This window comes from Nicrophorus vespilloides, unplaced genomic scaffold (assembly GCF_001412225.1).
Source record: "Nicrophorus vespilloides isolate i.1.1-1 unplaced genomic scaffold, Nicve_v1.0, whole genome shotgun sequence".
NCBI classification, from domain to species: Eukaryota; Metazoa; Arthropoda; class Insecta; order Coleoptera; family Silphidae; genus Nicrophorus; species Nicrophorus vespilloides.
Genome location: NW_017095895.1, coordinates 60,559 through 83,901, shown reverse-complemented (window position 1 = coordinate 83,901; position 23,343 = coordinate 60,559). Strand labels below are relative to the sequence as shown.

The window sequence follows — 23,343 nt, the reverse complement described above, 5'->3', positions numbered from 1 at the left end:
TTCCCCAATTTTTATATTTTTCTAAAGTTGGTTATTATTAAAACAAATTATTGTTAACATGGCAACGAATAAATAAACACGTTCTTTTGTACTTGCTGAGCGTCTCGCGCAACATAGTCTTCATTCAAATTGAAGAGTAACGTAAAACGTAAGTTACTTAATTTTTTTATTTATATTAAACGCATATATTTGGATAGACGTAGATAATTAGAAGCATTATTTCGATTTTTATAAAATGATCCCCCAAAAAAAAACTAATCAATTGCGCTGTTGCCGTTTCATTCGTTTTTCTCAATTTGCAAAATGCATTTTATAAGCAAACCTAATTTAGCAGTGTTGCATTTTTTAAAATGTTTAAGATACTTTCAAATAAATTGTTGTTAAATTGGTACTAGCGCCATTAGCGTCTTTCCATCATCTGAAAAGTTTTCATCGTTCAATTTTAAAGAAGTCTAAACGTAAGTTTTGCCTTTGGGTTTATCTTAAGATGTGACGCGATTTGGGACATGGATGCGATTCTCATTTTCAATCAATCAACAAAATAGTTTTTGTTTTGCTATCCATGTCTCTTGATTATTAAAGCTGCAATGTGTGTTTTGATAATTTAATCTCATTCGCTTTAAAATAATGTACATAAATTATATTATAGTATAGTTAGTAGCTTCTTTGATAATATTTGATTCATCTCATCGAATACATTAAAAATGACTATTTCTTTGCGCCAAACTTGTGTTGCATCTCAAGTTCTTCCACCATTTACAGTTTGCCGTCGGTCACCTCTCTGGGGTTCTCCAATGCTGCCTTCCTCTCGGCTATGGCGTTCACCAGCTTCCTGTGCGGTCCCAGTGGCAAGTTGAGGGTCTTCAGATCGGACTCGGTGAGCATCAGCAGCGTGTCCAGATCGATCTTCTGTTCGTCGAACCTGAGCAAGTATTCGCTCAAACCCCACGCAGTCAGGAATCTTTCGATGGCGCTGTTCTCCTCCTCCTCCTCCTCGGGTTCGGACTCTGAAAATTGTAAATTAGTTTTTGCTAATTGCGAACTAAAGGCGGCGTACCTGAAATATCATCATCGAATCTCGCTGAACCTATTGAGCTCTCCTCGACTGCTGCTTCGGCGAAGGACATGGCTTGTAATGTATTTGTGATGCTTTTTCTGTAAAATACATTTCATTTATTATATTTTTGCTTTGTTTCAGAGGTTTTTACCTGAAAGCCAAGCTTCCGATTCCGGGCCTCACGAAAATGCTGCCGGGCTCCACCGGTTGATGGTGCAAGGGTTCGTTCTGCTCCAGCTCGTGCATGAAATCCGGCTGGGAGATTGAACGGGTCAACGTTCCGCTTCCTCCGTTGCTTTGATTGGGTGATAGCACGCTCTCGGCCTCGTTGAAGACGCCGTCCAAACGCCCGCGTCTCGTGTCTTCCAGTACGCCACCATATAACACCTCGGAATCCCTTCTCAAACCTTGTATGTGCCTCACCGAGCGTTTTCCATCTTCGATTTCGCTAATCTGTGAATTCAGTTAATTTAATTTTTTTGTATTTTTACAGATTGATAGATGGATAAGTCACCTTGAAGTCGTCGTCATCGTTGTTGTTCCTTAACTTGTTGGCCAGAACTTTCCTCTGCACCGTGCTGTTGACGTTCCTGGATACAGTTCCTCCAGAGACGATGGCGCTGAAGCTGTTTCTGGGCATCGTCTGACCACCGTTACTCAAATTCGACATGGATCCGCTCTTCATCTTCATCCTCAGCGTGCTCACCAGAGAAGGTTTGTACTCTTTGCTGTTCTGCTTCTTGATAAGTCTCTCGTTGTGATTCGCCTTCGCCTGTCTCTTGCTGAACTCCTTGATGCGCTTCTCCGCATCCTTCTTGGCCTTCTCCTTCATGCTTTTCGCCTTCTTCTTGTCGCTCGCCTCCAGCTTTCCTGTGAACGCGTCCATGTACCGCAAAATCTCCTCGCGGTTGTTCATACCCGCTAGATCTTGCGCCGTCCTCTGGTCAATGTCCATTGCGTAAATGTTTGCCCCAAAGTTGCACAGGAACGTGACAACCACTTTATGTCCCTGTGCCGCTGCCAAATGCAGGGCGGTATTTCCAAAATGGTCAGACTTATCTGGATCACCACTAGCAAAGAGATCAGAATTACAAAATATTAATTAAAAATAGTCTATCTATTAGTAAATTTGTTTATCGTTTTCTATATATAAAAAAAATGTCCTTTAAATTATTATCTCTTTGTTAACTTACTAGACTGATTAGATATATTTACAGGACTAATTAAACAATAATAGATTTCGAGCTGATTGTAACTGAAATTTTCTTACCCTCGCCCGCATAGCACACGCAAAGCCTCCAAATGACCATGGAAAGCGGCGTAAAGTGTTGGGGTCATGCCTTGCTCATCTTTTGCGTTGCATTCTCTCTTCGTAGCCTCTTTCAGCACGTCAATTAAGCCGTCCTTCGCGGCCCTATAAATTTAATATAAAATAACATAACATTAATAACTGACTTCTTTTTTAGGAAATGCAACATCTTCTCTGCCAGTTTTCGAAAAACAAGATTTAATCCATTCTTGGACTTGGCTGAACTAAATATGCAAGTTTATATTTTATTACTATATATTATTAAGTAGTATATTATGATGAAATTTTCGATAGTAATTGTTATGTAAGTGATATGATCTATACGTCGTTATTTTTGAGCGCAAGATAAAAGGCATTTTGAAATAGTTTCCTCGCAAATCCTCAATTGGTGGTTACTTCGACCTTTTTTTTTATACAAGTCCTTGATTGTAAGCGTGATAACATTTAATCATGTATCGATCGATCGCTGAAAACGTACTTTATCGCTACTTGATAAGACACATATGACTATAGCGAAAAATATTCGTTGTTCAATATTCATCAGTGTCCTGAGTTTATTGCAAATTAATTAATTATTTTGCTGCAATAAACAAATAATAACTAAGAAAGTAGTGCATTTTCAACCATTCTTGATTTTCAATAGTAAAAGAAACAAAAAATTATTATAGTTCGTTTTGATACGATTTAATATAATTTTCTTACAAGCCTCGTCAAGCTATAATTAATGAATACGTCAGAATTTAATCTTTTCATTAATAGTATGACAAAGTTGAGATATAAAGTTATTTTTGGGATTGTTGGATTTGGATCATAATTGGACGAGCTTAGCGCTTTCACGCATGATGAACATGTGTCACAGGGGAAATTGTTCAAAATAAGAATAAATGAAAAAAAAAAAAGAGGTTGCAATAGTGATGTAGTGTAGTATTCCGGTACAAGAAGTTTGCAAATAATTGGAGCGGATTTATCGTACAGGAAGATTTCCTTTCGCTCGAATCCAATTCGCATCTATTTAGAGCATTTGGGTTAAGCAATTAATAACAATAAAAGAAACGAAAAAGTGTACCAATTAAAATTGCAAATAATGTTTAGTATTAATTATGGTCTAATTGACGAAAAGTTTCGCAATTTATTAATTTGCGCAAGAGCGATGTAAACAAAAACAAAAGGTACACTCACTTGTGAAACCTATTGGTGGTCATCTTGGCTCATCTAAGAATGGTGAATCTCCGCGAATCTCTCGTCTTCTTAGAGGCACTCTCGCATTTATCACCACCGATTTGATGTGTTCGCACCCTTTATTATTCCTTCGCTTCTACAATCGCGAACTTCTTCCTCTCTCCTTCACTGTATGAGATGCGGTTTGCTGGCTATAGACGTGCGCTGGTGGTGTCACGGACGATATAACAAACAAAGTGCACCTCCGGTGAGAGTTTTTTGACCACCTGGCAAAATACAATTAAACTCCTCGTCGGACGATTCCGGTATAAAGCGCGATCTCGTACGACCCCACCTGTAATTAACGAATATGATTATACCTATCTCTACAGGTGGAATTCCTAAGTTACGTTATAGGTGTCTGCAGGCCGGGCGAGAGGTGATCAAGCTGCTGGCGGCATCTGTTAACGGGTAGCCAGGCTGCATGACTTGAAATTCAGTTTGTTAATTGGGTAATCTAGTTTCGACTTAGCTTTTTCAATCTGTTTTACCCATTCCAATTGTTATGAAATTAAGTTAAATAATTTCTAAAAAATACTTTATAAAAATCTAATATGAGTGTAATACTTTTTTAGAATATAAGGTCTTTTTTAAATGTATGTACAATTAGAGCACTTGTTCAAATAGATTTCCAAATTGACCAGAAATAATATGATTGATTTTAAGTTACTCTTCGATTATCTTTTTCCTTCTTTAATTAATTGTATTCTTTGCTTTTGTTAATTATAATATATTAGAAATTTAATTTGCTGCAATATTGCATATATTCTATTCCTTTTACGTTGTATCATTAATTTGATCTAAACTAGTTGTGGTAACAGCATTAGATTTGTTTTGCATGTAATTGTCGGCCCATTAGCCGCTCATCAACACTCTGAACAGAGAATCTCTTGTTTTGTTCTCGCTGCCGTTCGCAACAATTTCCTTGCGCGTTTCGCTCCTCTATTTGCACCTAGAGAAGGATGCACCTTGTTGTGTTGTGTTGTGTTATGTTGTTGGCCGTGCCTCGACGGGGGCCATTCCGACTTCGCTCTGCCTCGGCCTGCTTAAATACTGCAGCATGTTCACAAGGTATACCTACCCAATGAACAAGAGCAAAAGAAGAATAAGATGAGGAACAACAACAACAACGGCAACAAGACGAGATAAAAGTGGGCTGCAACGCCGGGCCACAATTAATTACAAAGCGAGAAGGGGCCCACAGCCCGCGATGTAATTACAATCTGATACATCTCCACACACTCTTGTACACGTCTTGCTCTCTCGCTCTCTCTTTCATTATATATATGTGTAGTAGATATAAATATGTGTGTGCTCTTTTCTTCACACTATCAGAGGTGCCCCATCGAAACTAATACGCGTTAAATCTCGCGCGGCGATCACCGTTTCAGAACCGCACGGTCTCGTTGCCCCACTCAGAAACGGAGCAAACCGGGGAGGAATCGTTGAAGAACGAGATGGTGATGGTGATGCTGATGATGATGATGATGCCGAAGAGAAGAACTGAACGAAACGAAAAAAGGGGGCCGGTCCCGAAATGCGTTTCCTTTTCGATTATTAAGATCCCGAGATAAAACGGGCACAAATTAATTGGATGTTTGGTTTCATTTCGGCGCGCGATCCAAAACGGAATCATCAACATCATCAACATCACCATCAACCACCATTGTTCAATTTAATCAACAAGATCATATTTATCTAGAATGTCTTTTAGCTGGGTTAATAATTATTGCGATGTTTTTTTTTTTGTAAAGTTTTAAAACCGTTGCGATGCAAGCAGCAGTTGCGCGAATGAATGCATACATATACGTACATACATAATACCCGTTCTCTAGTTATTCATTTTTTCTTTATTGTGTGTTTAATAATTTACTTTTGGGTAGTTAAACGACGCATTAATATAATAATATTGCGGTCTTTTGTGCGCCCCGCATGCAGCGTGCATTATTGCTAATTTAGGTATGAAAAGGTAATAAAAAGCGGCCGAGTCGCAGATTGTAAGTGGATTCCTCCTTTATATATATGTGTATTTGTGTGCGTTTGTGTGTGTTTGTGTGCGTGTGTGTATACGGTATGTACATGTATATGAGCGAGAGAATACGAGAGGTGCATCCTCATCGGCAGGATAAAGACAGTTCTAAAGCACTTAAAAACGGCCACTTTTTAATATCTTCATTTGCGAGAAACACATTTATGCACTTAATCATCGCGCGGCGACGTGTGTAATTCATAATTTTCGCATCAATCTTTGATCGTTTCCCGAGAAACCCATATTATTTGTATGCATGTGCTTATATATGTTTACGTGAATATAGATGTATGCGTGTGTGTGTGTGTGTGCAAGGCGGCATTTGTTTATGTTCTCTTCTAAGGGTGGTTTCGAGCTGATTGATTCTTCATCTTCCTCTCGTCTAGCGAATATTTATTCTTCCTTCTTGTACATCTTTATTATGCGTTCTCCTTGTTTCTTTTTTCACCATCTCCTCCCCCTCTCGCTCTTGGTTTGCGGTCGTGAAGAAGTGTTGGTCGAACTATAAATCACTTCGAGTTATTATACGCGAAGGGGGCCAGGTGTGGAGCCGCGGGGGATCCCGACACCCTCTCGACGGGGGCCAATCCGTCCGCCAAAAAGGAACATCTCCATTACTAAGGTGGAAAGAACACAATTTCTCAAAAGTCGATTATCACAGGGTCCCGTCCACAGATAAATCCGTCAACGCGTTTCGAGGAAACGGGAATAAAAATGATTTACTAATGAATTAATTTGTAAACCGCAACCCTTTAGAGAAGGAGGAAGGAGGGAGTGTGATGCTGTTGCTGCATTGAGGAGACAGAGAGCGAGAGAGGTGGTCGTATAACTGATCAGGCTTAAACACGCGCGCGCTTGATGAATTATTATGCACCTACGATTCTAAATCAATTTCTTTTAACCGTTTTTCTCCCTTTTCTTAATCGTTATTTTTTTCTTTCGCATTGAAAAGCCGAGCCGCGCGCGATTCAGCCTGACCCGTGTATTTCCGTTCTTTACGAGCGCATAATTTCACAGCGAGAATGGAAATAAATATTATAATATATCAGTAATACGCGTATTTATTCGCGAGAGCGTGCGCAAGAATGGATAACTTGAGGGAAATAACGTACGGCCCGAGGGAAGAGGGCCTCATCTCTTCTCTATCCCTCTCTTCTTCTTCCTCTTCCACCATCTTATTCTCTTCATATTCTCTTTTCCACGTGAATTATCGGGGCCCCCACTTGGTCACGATCGCACATCCAGTGTGTCCCCTTAACTCATTTCACACCTACACGCATGCATGCATGCATATATATACTTTATGCGCTTTAAGAGATTTACGAAAAAAGCACGCGGTGAGAAGGATGAAACTGGCCTCAATCCAAGCGGATTGCGCGCACCGGACGAAATAAATTGAAATCTTACACGAGACATTCTTTATACGCCAGGATTAGGAGGCTTTTCATCTCGAGCAACACGCCAGAAGCAATAAGTTTTAGTTTTAAACTCGATATCAAAGATAGTAGTAGTAGTAGTTCGAACGAGTCGTACAGCTCACTTTAACAGATTTTTATAAATACAATCTTTCTTATTGAATGTTCTTGTAAATGATTTGGTGGTAGTTTTACATACAATATTCTGTTTCGTTGTAAGAGGTTTAGTTCGTGTCTCTTCATCAATTTTACTTCTTTTTTTTTTGATGTGTGTGTGTGTGTGTTTCTTTTCATTACACTTTTTTGCTGCTGTCGTTGTTGCTGTGAGAGCGCCGCCGCCGCCGCCGTCGCCGTTCTGCGTAAAATTATTTTAAAGCGAACTTTTTCCGGCAATCCCCATTAAATTTGTTTACGAGTGCAAGTTAAAAATGCATATGCTTCTCTCGCGCCGTGGAAGTATTAAATTCATTATTAATAAAAAGAGAGAAGGAGAGAGAAATAGTTTGATGAAGACAGACATCAACAACAACAACAAAAAAAGAAGATGAAGATGAGAAAGAACCGAGCGCACAGAGTGCAGCATCTTTCGCTGGAGAGAGGGATTAAAACGGCGGAGAGGAGATAATTAAATCCGAGAAACCATAAAACGCATTATTAGTACGAACGAAATGATAATTTTCAAGAAAATATATCCTGAATGCGGTTCAACTATATAGTTTTGCGTGTCCATCGCATCTTTTCCAATTACTTTACTACCTGCAAATGTTGTGCCATCATTAACTATTTTTTTTAATTAGTTTAATGTATTTTGACAGATTTCAGTATCGCCCGTTCATGTAATATCCGGCTATAGGCGATGCTTAACTTAATTACCTAAACGATGATGAGCAGAATATTGTATTCGCGTAGGAATGCGAGGTGTGAAATATGGGATTTGCACCAATCCCAGATGTGGAATCGAATGGTTCGCGCGGTGATTGGTCCAAGCGCGATGCACGTTCGCAACGCCCGTCGGCAGATGGCGTCACATGTCGATGATTTAGCAAAGAGATTCGTGCAGCTGTTGTTGTTTTAGCGGTCGTCATCATCATCATCGTCGTCCAGTTAGATTGATAATGGTATGATAACATAAATTGAATAAATTCAAATACGGCGCGTATTCAATTCGTTTCGTCCCGTTATTAATTGATGTTTAGTTCTCTCGCGCTCTCTCTCTCTCTCTTACACACAAACACTCTATGTCTCTCGCGCTCCCTGGAAACGCAAATAAATAATTACATGAAATATCACTTAGGACGCGAACGATAAATCATTTCGGGGGCCTCGGAAAGTGTTAATTACGGCCGCGCTAATTAATTACAAAACGAACAATGGCCCGGCAACAACAGCAACAACAACAACACGGATGATGGCGTACGAACGAACGAACGGCAATATAATGGCATCAATAGCAATCACATTATTGCTGCATTCGGGAAGATGAAGAGAAAGAGAGACAAAAAGAAGGTGAGAATTCCGAAACGCGAATCGGATGGAATAAAGAACGCCGAAGAATTAAATAATAATCGAGCGGCGGTGAGAAAGATTTATTATATTATAATTATTAGATTGGGGATCTCATTTTCGTTAATTCTTTCTCTCTTTCTTCTCTTCTCTTACACGTTGTATGTTGAGTGCGTGTATCTCTCCATGTGTACGGTTTTTTTTTTCTTCGTTTCCTGTTGTTGCTAATAATAATAATTATTATTATTATTGTGATCGTGGCCGGCCACGAAAAAGGAATTCCGACGCTGCGGTTATTTATTGGACCCCGAGATCCATCCTACTATACTACCCATCTACCTACCATTGAAATAAAAGAAACCCAATTAATAACGCGACCCCCATTAAAATTTGATTTACGCCTCCTTTTCGGGTCTCCCCACTAATTGAAAATGTCTCTCTTTCTCTCTTCTCCGCATTCGCGCATCCAAAAACAAAACAAAACAAAAATCTACACGAAAAGATGAAGAAAATAATTAAGAACGCGATGACCGCAAAGAATAAAACAAATAATAAGCAACACCTAGGTGATAAACGGGTTACCTTAGTAACAGCTATCATCAAGCAATTGTTTAAAATATTACTATTGTTAATTGAACTGTGAATGTCTTATTTCTGTAGTGATTGACATAATTATATAAACTGACTATAATAATACGAGTGTATTTTGGCTTACATATCGTTTTGCATGGGCGAGGTTTTAATGAGTGATTAAAATGTGGAACCGAGCGGAACCAAATGGTAACACGTTAATAAAGGTAACTTGATTAGGAACGAAAAAAAATAAGCAAGAATTTTGATTATATGTTACGGGCGTCAAGTAGTTTGTAATCACTTACTGGAAAATGTTACTCAATTAGAAATAATACGCTATTTTTTGTGTGTAAAGCACGCGTCTTTATATTTATTGCGCGATGAGTTTGAATTGTTGTTAAGTGCTGTTGCCCCAACAAGAGCGATAAGTTAATCTGAAAAACGTTGTTCAATTTGTATAAGAAAACTAATTACCTATTAAGACCCACTTACATATGTACATTTTTATTCGCACTTTTCATGCTACGCCAGCCATTATATATTCACAGTCATAATTATACATAACGTAATTAATGGCTAATATTTAATTATTATTAAAACGTAACCGTTCAGTTCAGTGGCTGCCATTGATATTTAAGAGATTACGTGTGAAAAGTACTTTGCTTCAACGAAATTGAAGCGAATGCTGCCAGAAACACGTAGAACAATAAATCAGTGGGAACTATAATTGTGTTGGGTACTACACGTTTTTTTTTTTTGGTTGAAATTGGTTATTGATGCCTTTTGAAATGAATTTCGTTATGCAGAGTGCTAACAAAAAAAGTATAGGATCAGAATCTCTTTGGTAGGATTACGTAAGGAATTATTATTATTTTTCTTGTCGTATTCGCTCTCTTTTTGTGGTGCGGCAGATGCTAATGTTGCAATATGCATCGGAGATCTCTTCGTCTCTTTCTCTCGTTCTTTTTTTCTTTTTATTTTTTTCATTCTTTCGAATTTATTGGTTATGAGTTGTTGCTCGACGTGGTCGAGTGATTTCTAGGAAGTGTTTCTCGAGTGCTCTGATGGACGATGGCTCGGCTGGATCCAATGATCTAGCGAAAGAAGGAATAATTAGGCGGTTCTCGAAAAAGGGAATCGTGCGAAGTGTGAACGGATATGATCAAGAGGAGGCGGCAGCCCGGAATCCATTTCCCTCTCGGTTCGCGATGCTTTCAGCTAGGCTCCATCTTCAACTTTTTTTTTTTTACTTGTTCTTTTACGTCTTCTTCTTCTTCTGCTTGTCCGCTCGATGAGAAAACCACGCGACTTCCCGTATAATTAGCAAACACACTAAATTGTTACGAGTGATTTACGATTAACGTGAAAACGCTGCGCAATCCATCGCATCGAATTTAAGGGAAATCAATATGATTGTAATTTTCACATACTTTTTTCTTTCCTTCTTTCTGCACTACCTCCCATCATCATCATCATCATTATCATCAGCAGCAACAACAACGATTTTCCGTCGTTTTTCGTGGACGCGCTTAATGAACGTTGGGGGCGCGAGCGATACCTGAGTGTTTCTATGTGTAGTAAATGTATGTATTCGAGTGGTTGTATGTGTGTGTATACTACGCCGACTGCCTTTTATTAATGTTCCGAGGCAATTGCATGAAATTAAGTCGCATTATGTTTGTGTGTAATTTGTTTGGAAATCGTGTATGCAATGAAGTTGTTAGTGGGCAAGGTGAAACTTTGAGCGATGAAATTGCCACGTTCGGAACAATAAATTAAGGCGTTATTGATATAATTTTAACCAGACCCGACTCTCGAGAAATGGAGAACGAAGAAGAAGGATGAGGAGGAGGGAGCGAGCTATGGTGGAGGCGGCGGCGGAAGAGAGCTGGAGGCCGCGGGGGGACGAAGAACGAGCCCTCCGCGCGCGCTCTCGGGGAAAATGATGAATGCGGTGTAATTTCATGTAGAAATGAAGCCAATTTCGGTTCTGTTATGTCTCAATCCTCCTCAGCTCTGACCGAAATAATGATGGATCTTCGGTTTTCCTTCCTCTTCAAACGATCATCTTTCTCAAGTTTCTAAGCTTAGCAGCAATAATAATATAAGTGCGCAAGGTGCGATGCTTACGATCTGTATGAATAATAATAATAACGAGATGTATCAAAGATATAATCAAAATATGGATTAATTATGTTATATTTAAAGCGAATTACATTTAATTTTGTAAGCTTTTGATGTTATTCAATATATACAGGGTGGACGCGATAAACGGTGGAGGTTTAATAAAGGGCGATAGATTGTCCGTGCGTTTGTTGCGAGGTAAAGAAGACCGCGTGTATTTATATACATCTTTCTCTCGACCAAAGATTGTACAACCACTTTGATCCTCCTTTTCTGACGTACACATTGGTAACAAGGGGGGCGGCGGTGGCGGCTGTTGTGCATGTGTAGATAAAAAGAAGAGACTTTCCTTCTTCCCGCGCCTCTTCTTCATCCACTCGTAACGACGTAACGTAATAATTCGGTCCGAAAAATAATAAACTATTTAAGCGGGCGGGGGATAGGGAGATAACGACGGGTTACGTGTTATAACAATATATCGGAATACTGCAATTTATAAACATAAATAACACGGTGGAAGTCTCTTAAACACCTTTTCGAAAATGGAATTCGATTATGGTTTAGTAATTTACAGTCGGGGGCGTGAAGGAACTGTTAATATCCTCCTGCAGGCGGCCAGCGGCGCAACGGACGGAACGGGAGGCGCACAAACTCTTCACCAACGAGTTGGTCCTCTGCCGTCCGCGGGCCACTTTGACCAACACCATCCCAAGACGACGACGACGCCGCCGCCACCGCCGCCGCAGTGAACCGCTTCCCCTCGCAACACCACCCACCCTGTCCAGTTACGAATCCCGCACTCTACGCCCCTGAACGAACGAATGCTAAAGTGCAAGAGAGGAAGAGAAATAGAGAGAGAGAGAGAAACCGAAATGCAAGCACCGAGAGAGAGAAAGATCCCCACAAAACGATAACCTATAGTTGACCAAATGCATTCTGATTTCATTATAAATTAATGGGGTGTAATAAAATTAATGCCCACATTTCTATTATCTCTATTTAACTACACACAAAGACGCATCGAAGCGTCGTAAAAAAGAATAACAATTCAGTTGATAATCGCGCACATGCCAACTAGATCATAGAATAAGCAAAATAAAGCCATATAAGCTTACTGTCAAATTTATCGAAAGTTAACATGTTTTGTATAATTGAAACATAATTATAATTTTCAATCCGTCCATTGGAAATTAGAATATTTGAATATATATATTCCGTGAAAGACAGGTTTTTTATTTTTAATCTCGCTTATTATGTAATCAATTAATTAATAACAGGCATTCATTTGAATAATTAGTAGATTGGGAAATTACAACCACATTTTTGATAGGCTCTGATTATCGTTAATTGCTCATGCTTATTTATACATTCTGCAGATTGTTCTCTCGAATTTTCTCTAATTAATGAATACAAAGTGTTTTTTTGTTTTTTGTTTTAATTCATTCAAATGGGCGTGTTTCATTTTAATATTCTTCTAAATCATTTTATTTAGTTTTAGTGTTAAGTAAAAGTTATCAACAACACACACATGTTGCTTAACTTTCTTGTGCAATTTGTTAAATGATGCAACTGATTGAAGATAAAGGGGACGACGATCGGCGTCGTTCGCCTCACTTAATTTCGATTAAGCACCGGTGGGTTTCTCTTTATTAAGATGAAAAATCGAGCTGCGAGCCCCATTGGCACATCCATTTGCAAACAAACGTAATAACGCGATTTATTACGTGCGTAAAGAGCGGCCGGTGGGAGGGAGGGAGGGCGGCGGCGTCAATTTGTCACACACAAATCGAGTGTGTTGTGCATCTGTATATGCATATGCATAAACACTCATGCGCCAAACCGCGCATCTCTTTCGAATTAATTTATATTAATAACGTCCGACACTCGAATCGCGACCATTTATAATTCCCGCCAACCGATCGCCACCACATAAATATTGTTACAAAACAGTTCTTCTCCGACCCATTAAACGCAACTACCATCCCGTTAATCATATCACCATAGCACTTAATACCTTTTCTCCTCTTCTCTGAGACTTTCAAGTTTACTATCTTTTAACTTGCAACTGCCGACTGTTCAGATCTTGGATTTTAAATTAAAACTCAATAATTTGATTGTTTGCGTAAAATTCAATTTGCGAGATCGCCAATTTTACCCAATTAACGAAACCCTGATGATATGTTACGGAAACAACGTATCGATTCAATTCAATTGGACGCATCCGCCATCACACGTGTATTTCTATAAATTTGTCAAAATTATTATCGGATCGGAGTGAGCGCCGAAACAACGGTAATTCTCCATGCATATAATTAGGAGTCTTTCAATTCAGCCATTTGATTTACTGTTACCGTTGTTTTAATTGATTAATTAATTAACATTGAAATTAATTCAAATTTAAACGTTTAACTTAACAACATCCGCAGTTGTTTACGTTGATTCAGGTTACATAATTCATTCTAATTTGAATAAACGAGATCTTCGTTTGGAAATGTTTCTTCGATATTTGAGAATGTAACATATTATTTGGACTATTTTTTCATGCAATCAATATCAACAGAAATGGGGGAAAATTATTAACAAGAATCCGAAGAGAAACGAATAAAGAAGATGAAGAGAGTGCGTGTTGTTGATACTCTTGTGTATTCGATAAATGTATATTTCCGGTGATGAAAAGGATGATCGAGTGAATGCTTTTGAATTGGAATGTCACGGGTAACAAAAAGAAAAAGAATGGATTAAAAATCCTCGAGGATTGGAGATGTATCCTACCCCCCCCCCCTTTTTTTCAGTCATCCTTGTTGTGCGGTGGTGGTGCCGCATGCGAGAACATCGCTACACATAAGGTGTTAAATATGTTACATTCTCACGTGTCAAAGGTCACAGTTGGACATCAATCACTTTATTATAGTTAATAATAGTGGTCAAACACGGTCGAGACGAAACTACACCTCGGCTCACTCAGACCGCCCATCACTGCCCCATCTCGCTTCCTCCCTCTCCCTTTCTCTTGTACTCCTCGCTCGCTCACTCCAAAGCAGCAGAAGCATGTGCTGCGGCGGTGCGATGGGGCGGCGAGGGGAAGGAACATAACAACATCGTTACCAAGATCATGTCTCCATCATAAGATATATATTTATTATTGTATCTATAGCAACGCTTAGCATTAATCCACGCATTACGTGGACGAGAGGATGGAAAAAGAGAGAGAGAGAGTGTGTGTGTGTGAAAGAGAGGGAGAGAAAAGGTGATGGTCGTAAGGAGAGTGATGGGTGTGACGAGGATGGGGGGAGAAAAACACCGAAACCATTTCGTTCGTTCTTGTTTTCTTTATTTTTTTTCATCTTCTCACAGAATGTGCCACACTGTCCATGAGAGGAACACGGCGCAAGGCTATACGTACAAATTATGTTACAATATTTCTTTTTTCACCTCCATCCATAAATCATCGAAACTTTATTCACCTTCTTCTGCATTAACCTTTTTCTCTATATCTTTCTCTCTCTCTCTCTCTCTCTCTCTCTGTCTATCTCTTCATTTCGCCTACGCGCGCTAATTAATTCGATACGAATAATTGATTAGTAAATATTTAATTAAAACCCATGCACCTGTTAATTTTCAAAACATTGATCTGTAGACACAATTTATTGCTCGCACATAAAAATTTAATTATTATTAGAATCACACGAATTCGTCTGTGAAACCAGATCCCCGATCTGAAGGTGCGTTTGCATAATTACAAACAGAAAGAAAAGAAAAACTTTAAATTGGATCCAATTAATTCGAATTAATTCAACGATTAGTAATTTGGTGTTAAAAAATACACAGCCGTATAGTAAATAGCCAAATAATAATTACACCGAATCCAATTTGGGTTCGCTCTTTCCCCTAATCTACGACGCCTTAAATGGAGTATGAAATTACATAACTTCTTCCTGCTTCCTCCTCTCTAACTCTCATATTTCTTCCTCTCTGTCCCTTTCTGTCATCTTTATTGGATAACGAGGGTGGCTCTGGAACAAAGTTAATTCCATTTTCGGATAACGGATGGCGACAAAAAAAAAATGTACACTCGCACGAACATATAATAATGATTACTCTCACATGCAGACACGAGTGAGAAAGAGAGAGAGAGGACGCAATAAAACCGAAATCGTGGAAAGGTTAAGTAACGCGTTTCGGTTGAAAATTAATAATTAAAAAAAACCGAAGCGAAGAGAGGAGGACGAAAAAAAGTAATAATAAAAGTTAAAGACTGAGCGAGTGCAGCCCCCTTTTCGAACTGGTAGAAATCAATTGCTTCATGCGAGAAACAAAGACGGAGATATATACCATGTAATAATAATCTTCCATAATCCGTTTTTAAAAAGGGGGCCGGGATTTTATTTAATAGAAGCAGCGAAAAGAGGAACAAAAAAATTAATAATAATGCGGAGGAAGAAATGAGAAAGAAAACAACGGCGACATGAGTAAGAAGATGAAGATGGAAAGAAAAAAAATATATGAAAAGATATGGAAAATAAAATACGGGATACGGGAGGGAGGCGGCGCTGACCGGCCCACTTTATTTACGAAATTTAAAATGAGCTCTATTTTGTTTTCTTCTTCTTATGTCTTCTAGGAAATAGGATAGAAAGGAAAGAGAAGACAAAAAGAAGGAAATAATAAATGTGCGGTGAGATAGAGAGAGAATTTAACGAGCTTTTAATTGGAAGAAGAAAATAATCAATTTCCTCGATTTCTTGCGGTTACGTAAACAATTCGTGCAAAATCCATGTTTCAAATGCAAACAATTACATCTTCATTTGCTTTTGTTTCTTGCAATTATTTCTTCATTTTTATTTCTTCTTTTATTAAATGCAATAGAAAACAAAATTGATGAAATGACAAACTTAAACATCTTTGTTTCAATTGGTAATGTGATATTCGCTGCGCCGCGACTAGTCTTCTTAATCTCCGGTTTAAGGATAATGAGGTATGTGAGGATTGCGAGGAGCAGAAAGAAAAAGGGTAAAAAAATAAAGGACGAGGAAAACGGGGCACGTAAGGTGTGTTTAACAAGGCAGTGATTTTCGAGACACGTGTAAAATAATAATAAAGTCTCTCTCTCGTGGCGTGGAAAAGAAAGAGAGAAAGACGGAATGGCAAAGTAATTCAATCTTCATTCTCATTTCGTCGCGTTACGCTTCCCTTTTTTACTCTCTCTTTCTCTCTTCATTTTCGTCCTTCCCGTCTTTACGTTATCCTTTTATATTTATTATCTTCCATCCTCGAGTCCTCCTTTTTTCTCTTTCTCTCTCGTTCTCTGCTCTCCTCACCTATATAATTTACTCACCGCGCATTGCGATTCTTTTTTCTCGACAATGTCCTTTCCTTCGGCTTAGTTAAGTAAGTGTCGGATACGTTAACTACTAAAAATAATCACTCCTCGATAAGAGCGGGAACGCGCATCCTGAAACCAGTCGGGCAACAAATCCGCGTCGCTTCGTTTTTCGTCGTTTTCGCTGCAGTGCGAAGCGCATCTTCCCCTGTACTTGGCAACAACAACAACGAAAAAAAATAAATTAATCAGTTCCTTTTTGCTGTTGTTGCTGCTTCGTTCATCAATTTGAGATTGTTAATTTGCAGTTTGTTTTGCGTTTTTTTTTTCTCTGAACGAGTTAATTAGTTTCAGTACTTTCAACTGTTCGCGTGGCATTTATATAAAAAATGATGCGGAGGAGAGAACAGAAGCGTATTCAATAAGTCGGTCGACTATCATCGTCATTATTCTTATCATTATCAATTGCGGTCTAATTATGTATCGGAAGGCGGCTTATATCAAACGGGACGCATGTCCATTGATGAACGTCTTCGGCGCATGAAGTTTCCTTTATTTATTGCGTGTACGAACATATATAAACAAAGTGATGGAATATATAATTGTTATCAATTGAGGAGACGTGGGGGAGAGAAGGGTGAGGTTGGTTATAGATCGTTAGGAGAAGAGGAGAAGGTGCAGTGAATGCCGACCACAGAAATCGGCACCGTTTGACGACGATAAAACGGCGATTTCAATAAATAACGGTCGCCGTTTCCTTTGTCCGTCGTCAACTGCTTGACCTCTGATGCTTCTGCTCCTCGTCCTCCCTTATCACAAACATTGCGTTGCGTCGCATTCCGAAACATCGAGCTTATTAATTCCAGCAATTATTATTGCACACTAATTGCATTGAAAACAATGCACAAAACACTTATTAATTAATGATTTAGTGCTAATTTTTGTTACTTCTCGTCGTCGTCTATATTGAGAAAACGCAGAATTGAATAAAACATTGTTAACATGCTATTAAGTAATTCCATGTAATAATGTTTGAAAGAAGAAAAGAAAAAGCTAATTAAATTTGTGGACAAGCAAATGTCTCCTCTCCTATTCTCGGTATATTTCTTAATCATTTTGTGTGTGTGTGTTTGTGTGCGTGCGTGTACACATTCTCGGTAAGCATTTTAATGGATAAAACACAGTAGGCGCGTTAATTAATTCATTGATTGCTTGATTAATTAAATAAAAGATGAATGCAATTACTGGAAGAAAAATCCGTTGGCTATATTCACCACGTTTATCTGCGTTTCGAGTGAAAGAAATGCTTGAGTATATATCATTGTGGTTGACGTTGTTGTTGTTTGCAGATAATAATAGTAATAATAACAATTGTAATTAATTTCTCTCGGCGCAAGTTGCGCATCGAATGGAAAGTGTTTCGCGGATAAATGCGGGATAAATTGAAAGAAAAACCGAACGCTACTTTCGCACATCATATTTTCAATGCATTTTCCACACAGTATTTACGTTTTTCCACTGTTATTATGTATTGTGCTTTGCGTCTATTTGACTTTAACGAATGTAATTTGCACATTTTGAATCATCTGCATTAAATTTTATTAAAATTACGTACGTATTGAATATGTAGAGGAGATGCGAAATAATGTTGTGGAAATTGGGCGACGTTTAAAGTTACGTGAATGTGAGAGTGGAGAAAAAAACGCGACGGCGGTGAAGAGAGAAGAGAAAGAAGCGTGTTTCGAACGCCGATTTTTCACTTGGATTTCCTCGCGAGTGAAATTTGCATGCGATTTTGCACTCGCTCGCCGCATTATGCATTCAAAGTACGATGAATTATGCATTTCAATTTAGTAATATATTCGATACTTGTTCGAATATTTTTACCGCCTCCACTCTTTTTTTCTTTCTTTCATATTTACGCAAATGCTCAAAATTGTTAATCATTACGGACACGCCACACCGCAAAATGGACCCATTCACTACTCTTTTATTTCATTTTTTACACTATTATCTTTTCATATTTGGGTGTAACAGTTTAGCATAAATTTATATAAGTTACAAATAAAATTGAAACAAAAACGCAAGTTTGTTGCGAAATGCGCGATTTACATTTTGTAACAGTGTCATTCCATAACAATATATTATTTAATGCTGTATTTGTTATGTATTCTAAAGTACTAAATTATAGTGTAGCATTACATAGTGTCATTTTGGAATTTACGATATTTCCTATATTAGATTGAACAACATTTCAATAAGAAATACAATACGGATTTTTATAAGTTTTAAAAAATAGTGTAGCAGACGCACAATCCTGGAATTCTCTTCTCATCGTCACTCGTTAAGCGAGGTTCCACTGTATAATTATTTGGATTCCCTGGTCCACGAAAATAACTTATATATTACGAAAATGTTTTATATCATTATGATGGTAATGGTTTAGTTTTTACAAAAAGCACAATTTATAATATAATTTGTACGTATGGCATATATAATAGTATATTATGTTAATGATTGCTAATAACACAATTATATATTTAAATTTGTATTGGCAATATAGAATTTATTAATTTAAAATTAGCCGGGTGCGCATTTTCATTGAATCAACGAACCTATAATAAGCGATAACTTATTTATTATTCTCTCTATTTATTTCGGCTTTGTCATTATTCGGAGGGTTTCATAATATAGTGTGAAATATGACCCAGGGATTTGACGTCAGGTATATAGATATATATGTATGCACGTATGAAGACGTCAAGATGAAGTGAGTGGAAGAAAGAGAGAGAATGAATGAGATTAAGGTGGATGGAAGAGGCTGAGGTGACCGGCCTTTTGCGGCTTTCACGAAGGCTAATTGAAATATTTTACAGATTTTACGAGGTGAGGGACCGACAAAGGATGATGTGTCCCTCCTCGCGTCTCTCCCTCTCATTCGGCACATTAACAGCAATAATACTACCAACGGACACTATAACAATTATAATAATAATAATAATATTAACTGCGGGACGAGCAGATGATTTAAATGCGTATTTAGAGACGTGAACTGGAGTTTAGAACCTGTGGGGTTGAGGCGGGTTTGGGGGGCGCGGTGGGTCCGAAATTGAAATGCTATTGTCGGGGAATTGGAACGCATAAATCGGGCGACGATAATCGGCGCAAATTGCGGACCGCCGGACCAATTGATTATGCAATAATTATCGTCGGTCGCGTCGCGACGCACACCACACCACACCCCCGCACCTTGCAGCTTCGGGCTTCCCCTGAGCCTGAGTCCCTGTTATAAATTGCGCAACGGTGGTTGTGGCGGCGGTGGTAGCAGAGGCAGAGTCGGACGGCCGATTCAGATAAGCCAAAGGGCCCTTATCAAATATTGTATGTGTTGCATTCCGGCACCATCCACATCCACCCCCAGCAGCAGCAGCGTATTGGTGGACACCATCGACGCAAGCCCTTCCGGCTATCTGACAAGAATCTACATAAATCCACATCAATGTGTTGTGTGCTTCGGTTTTGCGAGCGAACACAAAGGGCCGGTCGTGATTTAACGGGCAGATAGATACTGCAAAGTGCACAGCGCCGCTCCATTATTTCCCCGATATCCGGGTAAACCATCCCAAAAACACACTCACTCACCCCACCACGCAAACTAGAAGAATCTTCTATTCTCTCGACAGATAAAAATTCAATTTACTCCCCAATAAACTCTTATTCATTCACATTCAATTGCTAAAATCCTACTACATAGATTTCATACACCCTATGTAGTAGTAGCAAACGAGAAGTTGTAAAATATAAAAGTCGACAAAGGAAAAATTATAATTAAAGGGTTTTGCAAAATAATTATTAATTGCATATTTCTATTAATTTGCGAAATTAAAAAAAAAAAAAGCAATTAAAAAGTACCAACCGATCCTTTGCTACAGAGAAAAACAAACGAAAAAAGGATTATGAAACAAACGAAACAAAAAGGGATAATAACGAAAACAAAATGCCAACAGAGGAACTCATATTAAAAAACAAGGGTTAGAGAGGATCGAGGGGGTGGGATAGGCGACAAGCAACAAACGCGAAACGAAACAAAAAAAAAAAGGGTTTGTCGAGTATTTGTTGTGTATGTATTTGTTGCGTATATTATATATATGTATGTGTGTGTGTGTGTGTGTGCAGCGGCAAGCCATGTTGGGAATTCACAGAAACGCTTCGGCCTTTCCGGTCGCCCTCCGCCCTCTCCCGAGTTAATTAACTCAGCCCATTTCGGAAAATGATCGCGTAATAATTCCGCCGGACCGGGCGGCCGGCTTTATTTATTGCACGGACCCCCGCTAACGCCACGCCACTCTCTGAACTTCTCGCATTCGCAAATGCAAAAAAAAACCAAAAAAATATACGGGCAAACAAGAAAGATGAAAGAACTCATTCGCACCACAATCAAATGTTTCGCGCACCTTCATTTTAGTTTTCCTTTTTTTTTTCGGTCGCGCCATCTCCTGATGCAATTACAAATTAAGGTGCATCTCCTATACATGGACGGACTTGACTTGACCACGAATGATTTATAATTTATTTAATTAACGATCCGAACGCATTCCATTATTGAAAAGCATTTAATTAATAAGTGGTGGAGCCACCGAGGTGAATTCACCTCGCCTTCTATCGCCGTCACATCTGTATTTCTCCTCTTCTTTCTTTCGTTAAACGGAAATTCGTGTCGTCCTTAATGAAGTCTTCATTATTATTGAATTTGATGCCTTTTGTTGTTTTTAATTAAAATCTAATTAACCGGAGGTGCCGTCCCAAATTGAAACGATCGAGAACGAAAATTAATAAACGTGAAAAACAAAGCGCGCCACGTGAAAATTTGATTAATCCTTAGCGCCCGAAGAATTAATCGGCCGCGGTTTTCGGTCGCTGTTTAATTGATTCCTAGCAATTTAATTACTCTCGATTGTCTACCATAACCTTATTAGAAAGTTTACCCTCTTTCGTTCTTTTTCACATAGGCTTGTAGACAAATACAAGCATCAATAAACAGTAGTGTTTTGATTAGCACACAAATTATACATAAGTATCTGTAATTCAAGTAAAACCTTAACTTATGCTATACTGGCCAACACTCGTTTAATACTTAAGCTGTTAATTATTATATATTGGTTTATTCATTCGAAAATAGTTATATTTAGTTAGTTCATGCAGAAAATGATTGTTTAGTTTTTCTTTTCAGTACATGATTATAATTATCATCGTTACGTAGATGTGACGTATCCAAGTGGGTTATTTTCTGTGTCAATGTCACTTTGACGTTTACAACCACTTTTGGTTTAGTTAACTTGTCAAATATGTTTTTTTTTTGTATCCACGCGACTTTCCTTCCTTCCTTTTTATTTTATCTTGTTCGTCGTACCGTTTCTTCGCGTGTTAAATATATTTTTATGTTTATATTTACTTTTGGGAGGAGAGTCCAATTATATTCAAATAAATGGTGGTCTCTGTTTTGCGCGCATTAATTGGCCAATAAAAAGAGAGGCAAAACCACAACCACCTTCAGTCTCATTCTCTCTCTCTCTCTTTCGTTTATGCATACACACATATTCTCAATCGGGGGCGGCGTATTACGCTCGCAATATGGGTTTTGGGGCGATGTGCTTTTGCGTATCCTCGATGGGCTCAATGTGTATGTTGTCTGTATTATATGTATATACGAGAGGGGTGGTTGATTGTGTATGTGTGTGCAAGAGAGAGGGAGAGGAAACAACATGATCGCTATGTGTTATCTCCGCACCGGAGGGCCCGAAGGGATGAGATTTCCGTAATTACATTTCCGGTGAAATACGCCAAACATCAAATTTGCGGCCGCCGCCGCCGCCTCTGCTTCTACCACCACCACCACCTCCTACACTCTCTCTCTCTCATTCCTGCCTCTGATTAAAACTTATCGCTTGCGCAGTCCGCTTTAATTTTATTTCCTGGGGTAAAAGAACACCCGACTCGCCCCCTCCCCCCAACACGACCTAAGCCGCACCACACTGGAAAAATGTAATCGAGGGATTCCCAGACTCGGCACGCACACGGATCCCAATTAATTGACTAATTAATGAAACACGGAATGCAGCACAAACACCAACACAAAGGGTGTCTTAACTGAAACACGTTCATTAACATACCGAACGCAACACGCGGACAACAATCGCAATCGTAGATCAATCACTTAAGAAATGGTGTGAAAATTAAACACAATATTTTCTAATGCTTCATTTGTTTTGTATCTTGTTTACAAAATTGAGCCATGAATTGAGAACGAATATTTCTAATTGGAAATTATACTTATTAGATTTTCTCCGAAATACAAATGATAAATTCCTACAAAATTAAATTATGTTGCAAAACTTTTTTAAATGCAGATTGAAAATTGCATTCTAATTGAATCATTTCAATTTGTTGAAAGGCGCTGGCTATAATTTTCGTTTGGAATGATATACTGCCGGGCTCACGGAATCTCAAAACGACGAAACAAAAGCCAACAAACAACAAAAAAAAAACGAATCGGTGGAATGTTTCCGGAGCCCCCTGCGATACACATAATTACGTAATAAAAGGGGATGAAGAGAAATCCGAAATATAATAATAATAATAATCAGAATCACGTAACAGAAACAACGAGACAGCTCAAAAAAAAAAATAGACGACGACTGGAAGGAAACGAGGAATTTCGGAGCACGCCATGGCATGCAGGGCGAAAATAAAGTAGAAAAATCAAAGAAAATTGGTCGAGGGGGGGGGAGGTTATGT

At 38.6% G+C, this 23,343-nt stretch overlaps 1 protein-coding gene across 1 annotated transcript; it reads right to left on the bottom strand.

Moving 5' to 3' along the window:
* Positions 1-615: 615 nt before the first annotated feature.
* LOC108567788 (Usher syndrome type-1G protein homolog) lies at positions 616-3,795 on the bottom strand. Its single transcript, XM_017928463.1, has 6 exons — positions 3,546-3,795; positions 2,328-2,471; positions 1,572-2,127; positions 1,209-1,510; positions 1,058-1,155; positions 616-1,007 (listed from the first exon to the last, which is right to left on the bottom strand). Exons 1-6 carry the CDS (start codon positions 3,566-3,568, stop codon positions 757-759), a joined length of 1,374 nt encoding a protein of 457 aa, XP_017783952.1. The 5' UTR covers positions 3,569-3,795; the 3' UTR covers positions 616-756.
* Between the last annotated feature and the right edge of the window lie 19,548 nt (positions 3,796-23,343).

Coding starts and splice junctions, on each gene's coding strand:
- LOC108567788 (XM_017928463.1), bottom strand. CDS start 3,568: ATGACCACCAATAGGTTTCACAA. Junction 2,472..3,545: donor ACCACCAATAGGTTTCACAA/GTGAGTGTACCT, acceptor TTAAATTTATAG/GGCCGCGAAGGACGGCTTAA. Junction 1,156..1,208: donor ATCGGAAGCTTGGCTTTCAG/GTAAAAACCTCT, acceptor TGTATTTTACAG/AAAAAGCATCACAAATACAT.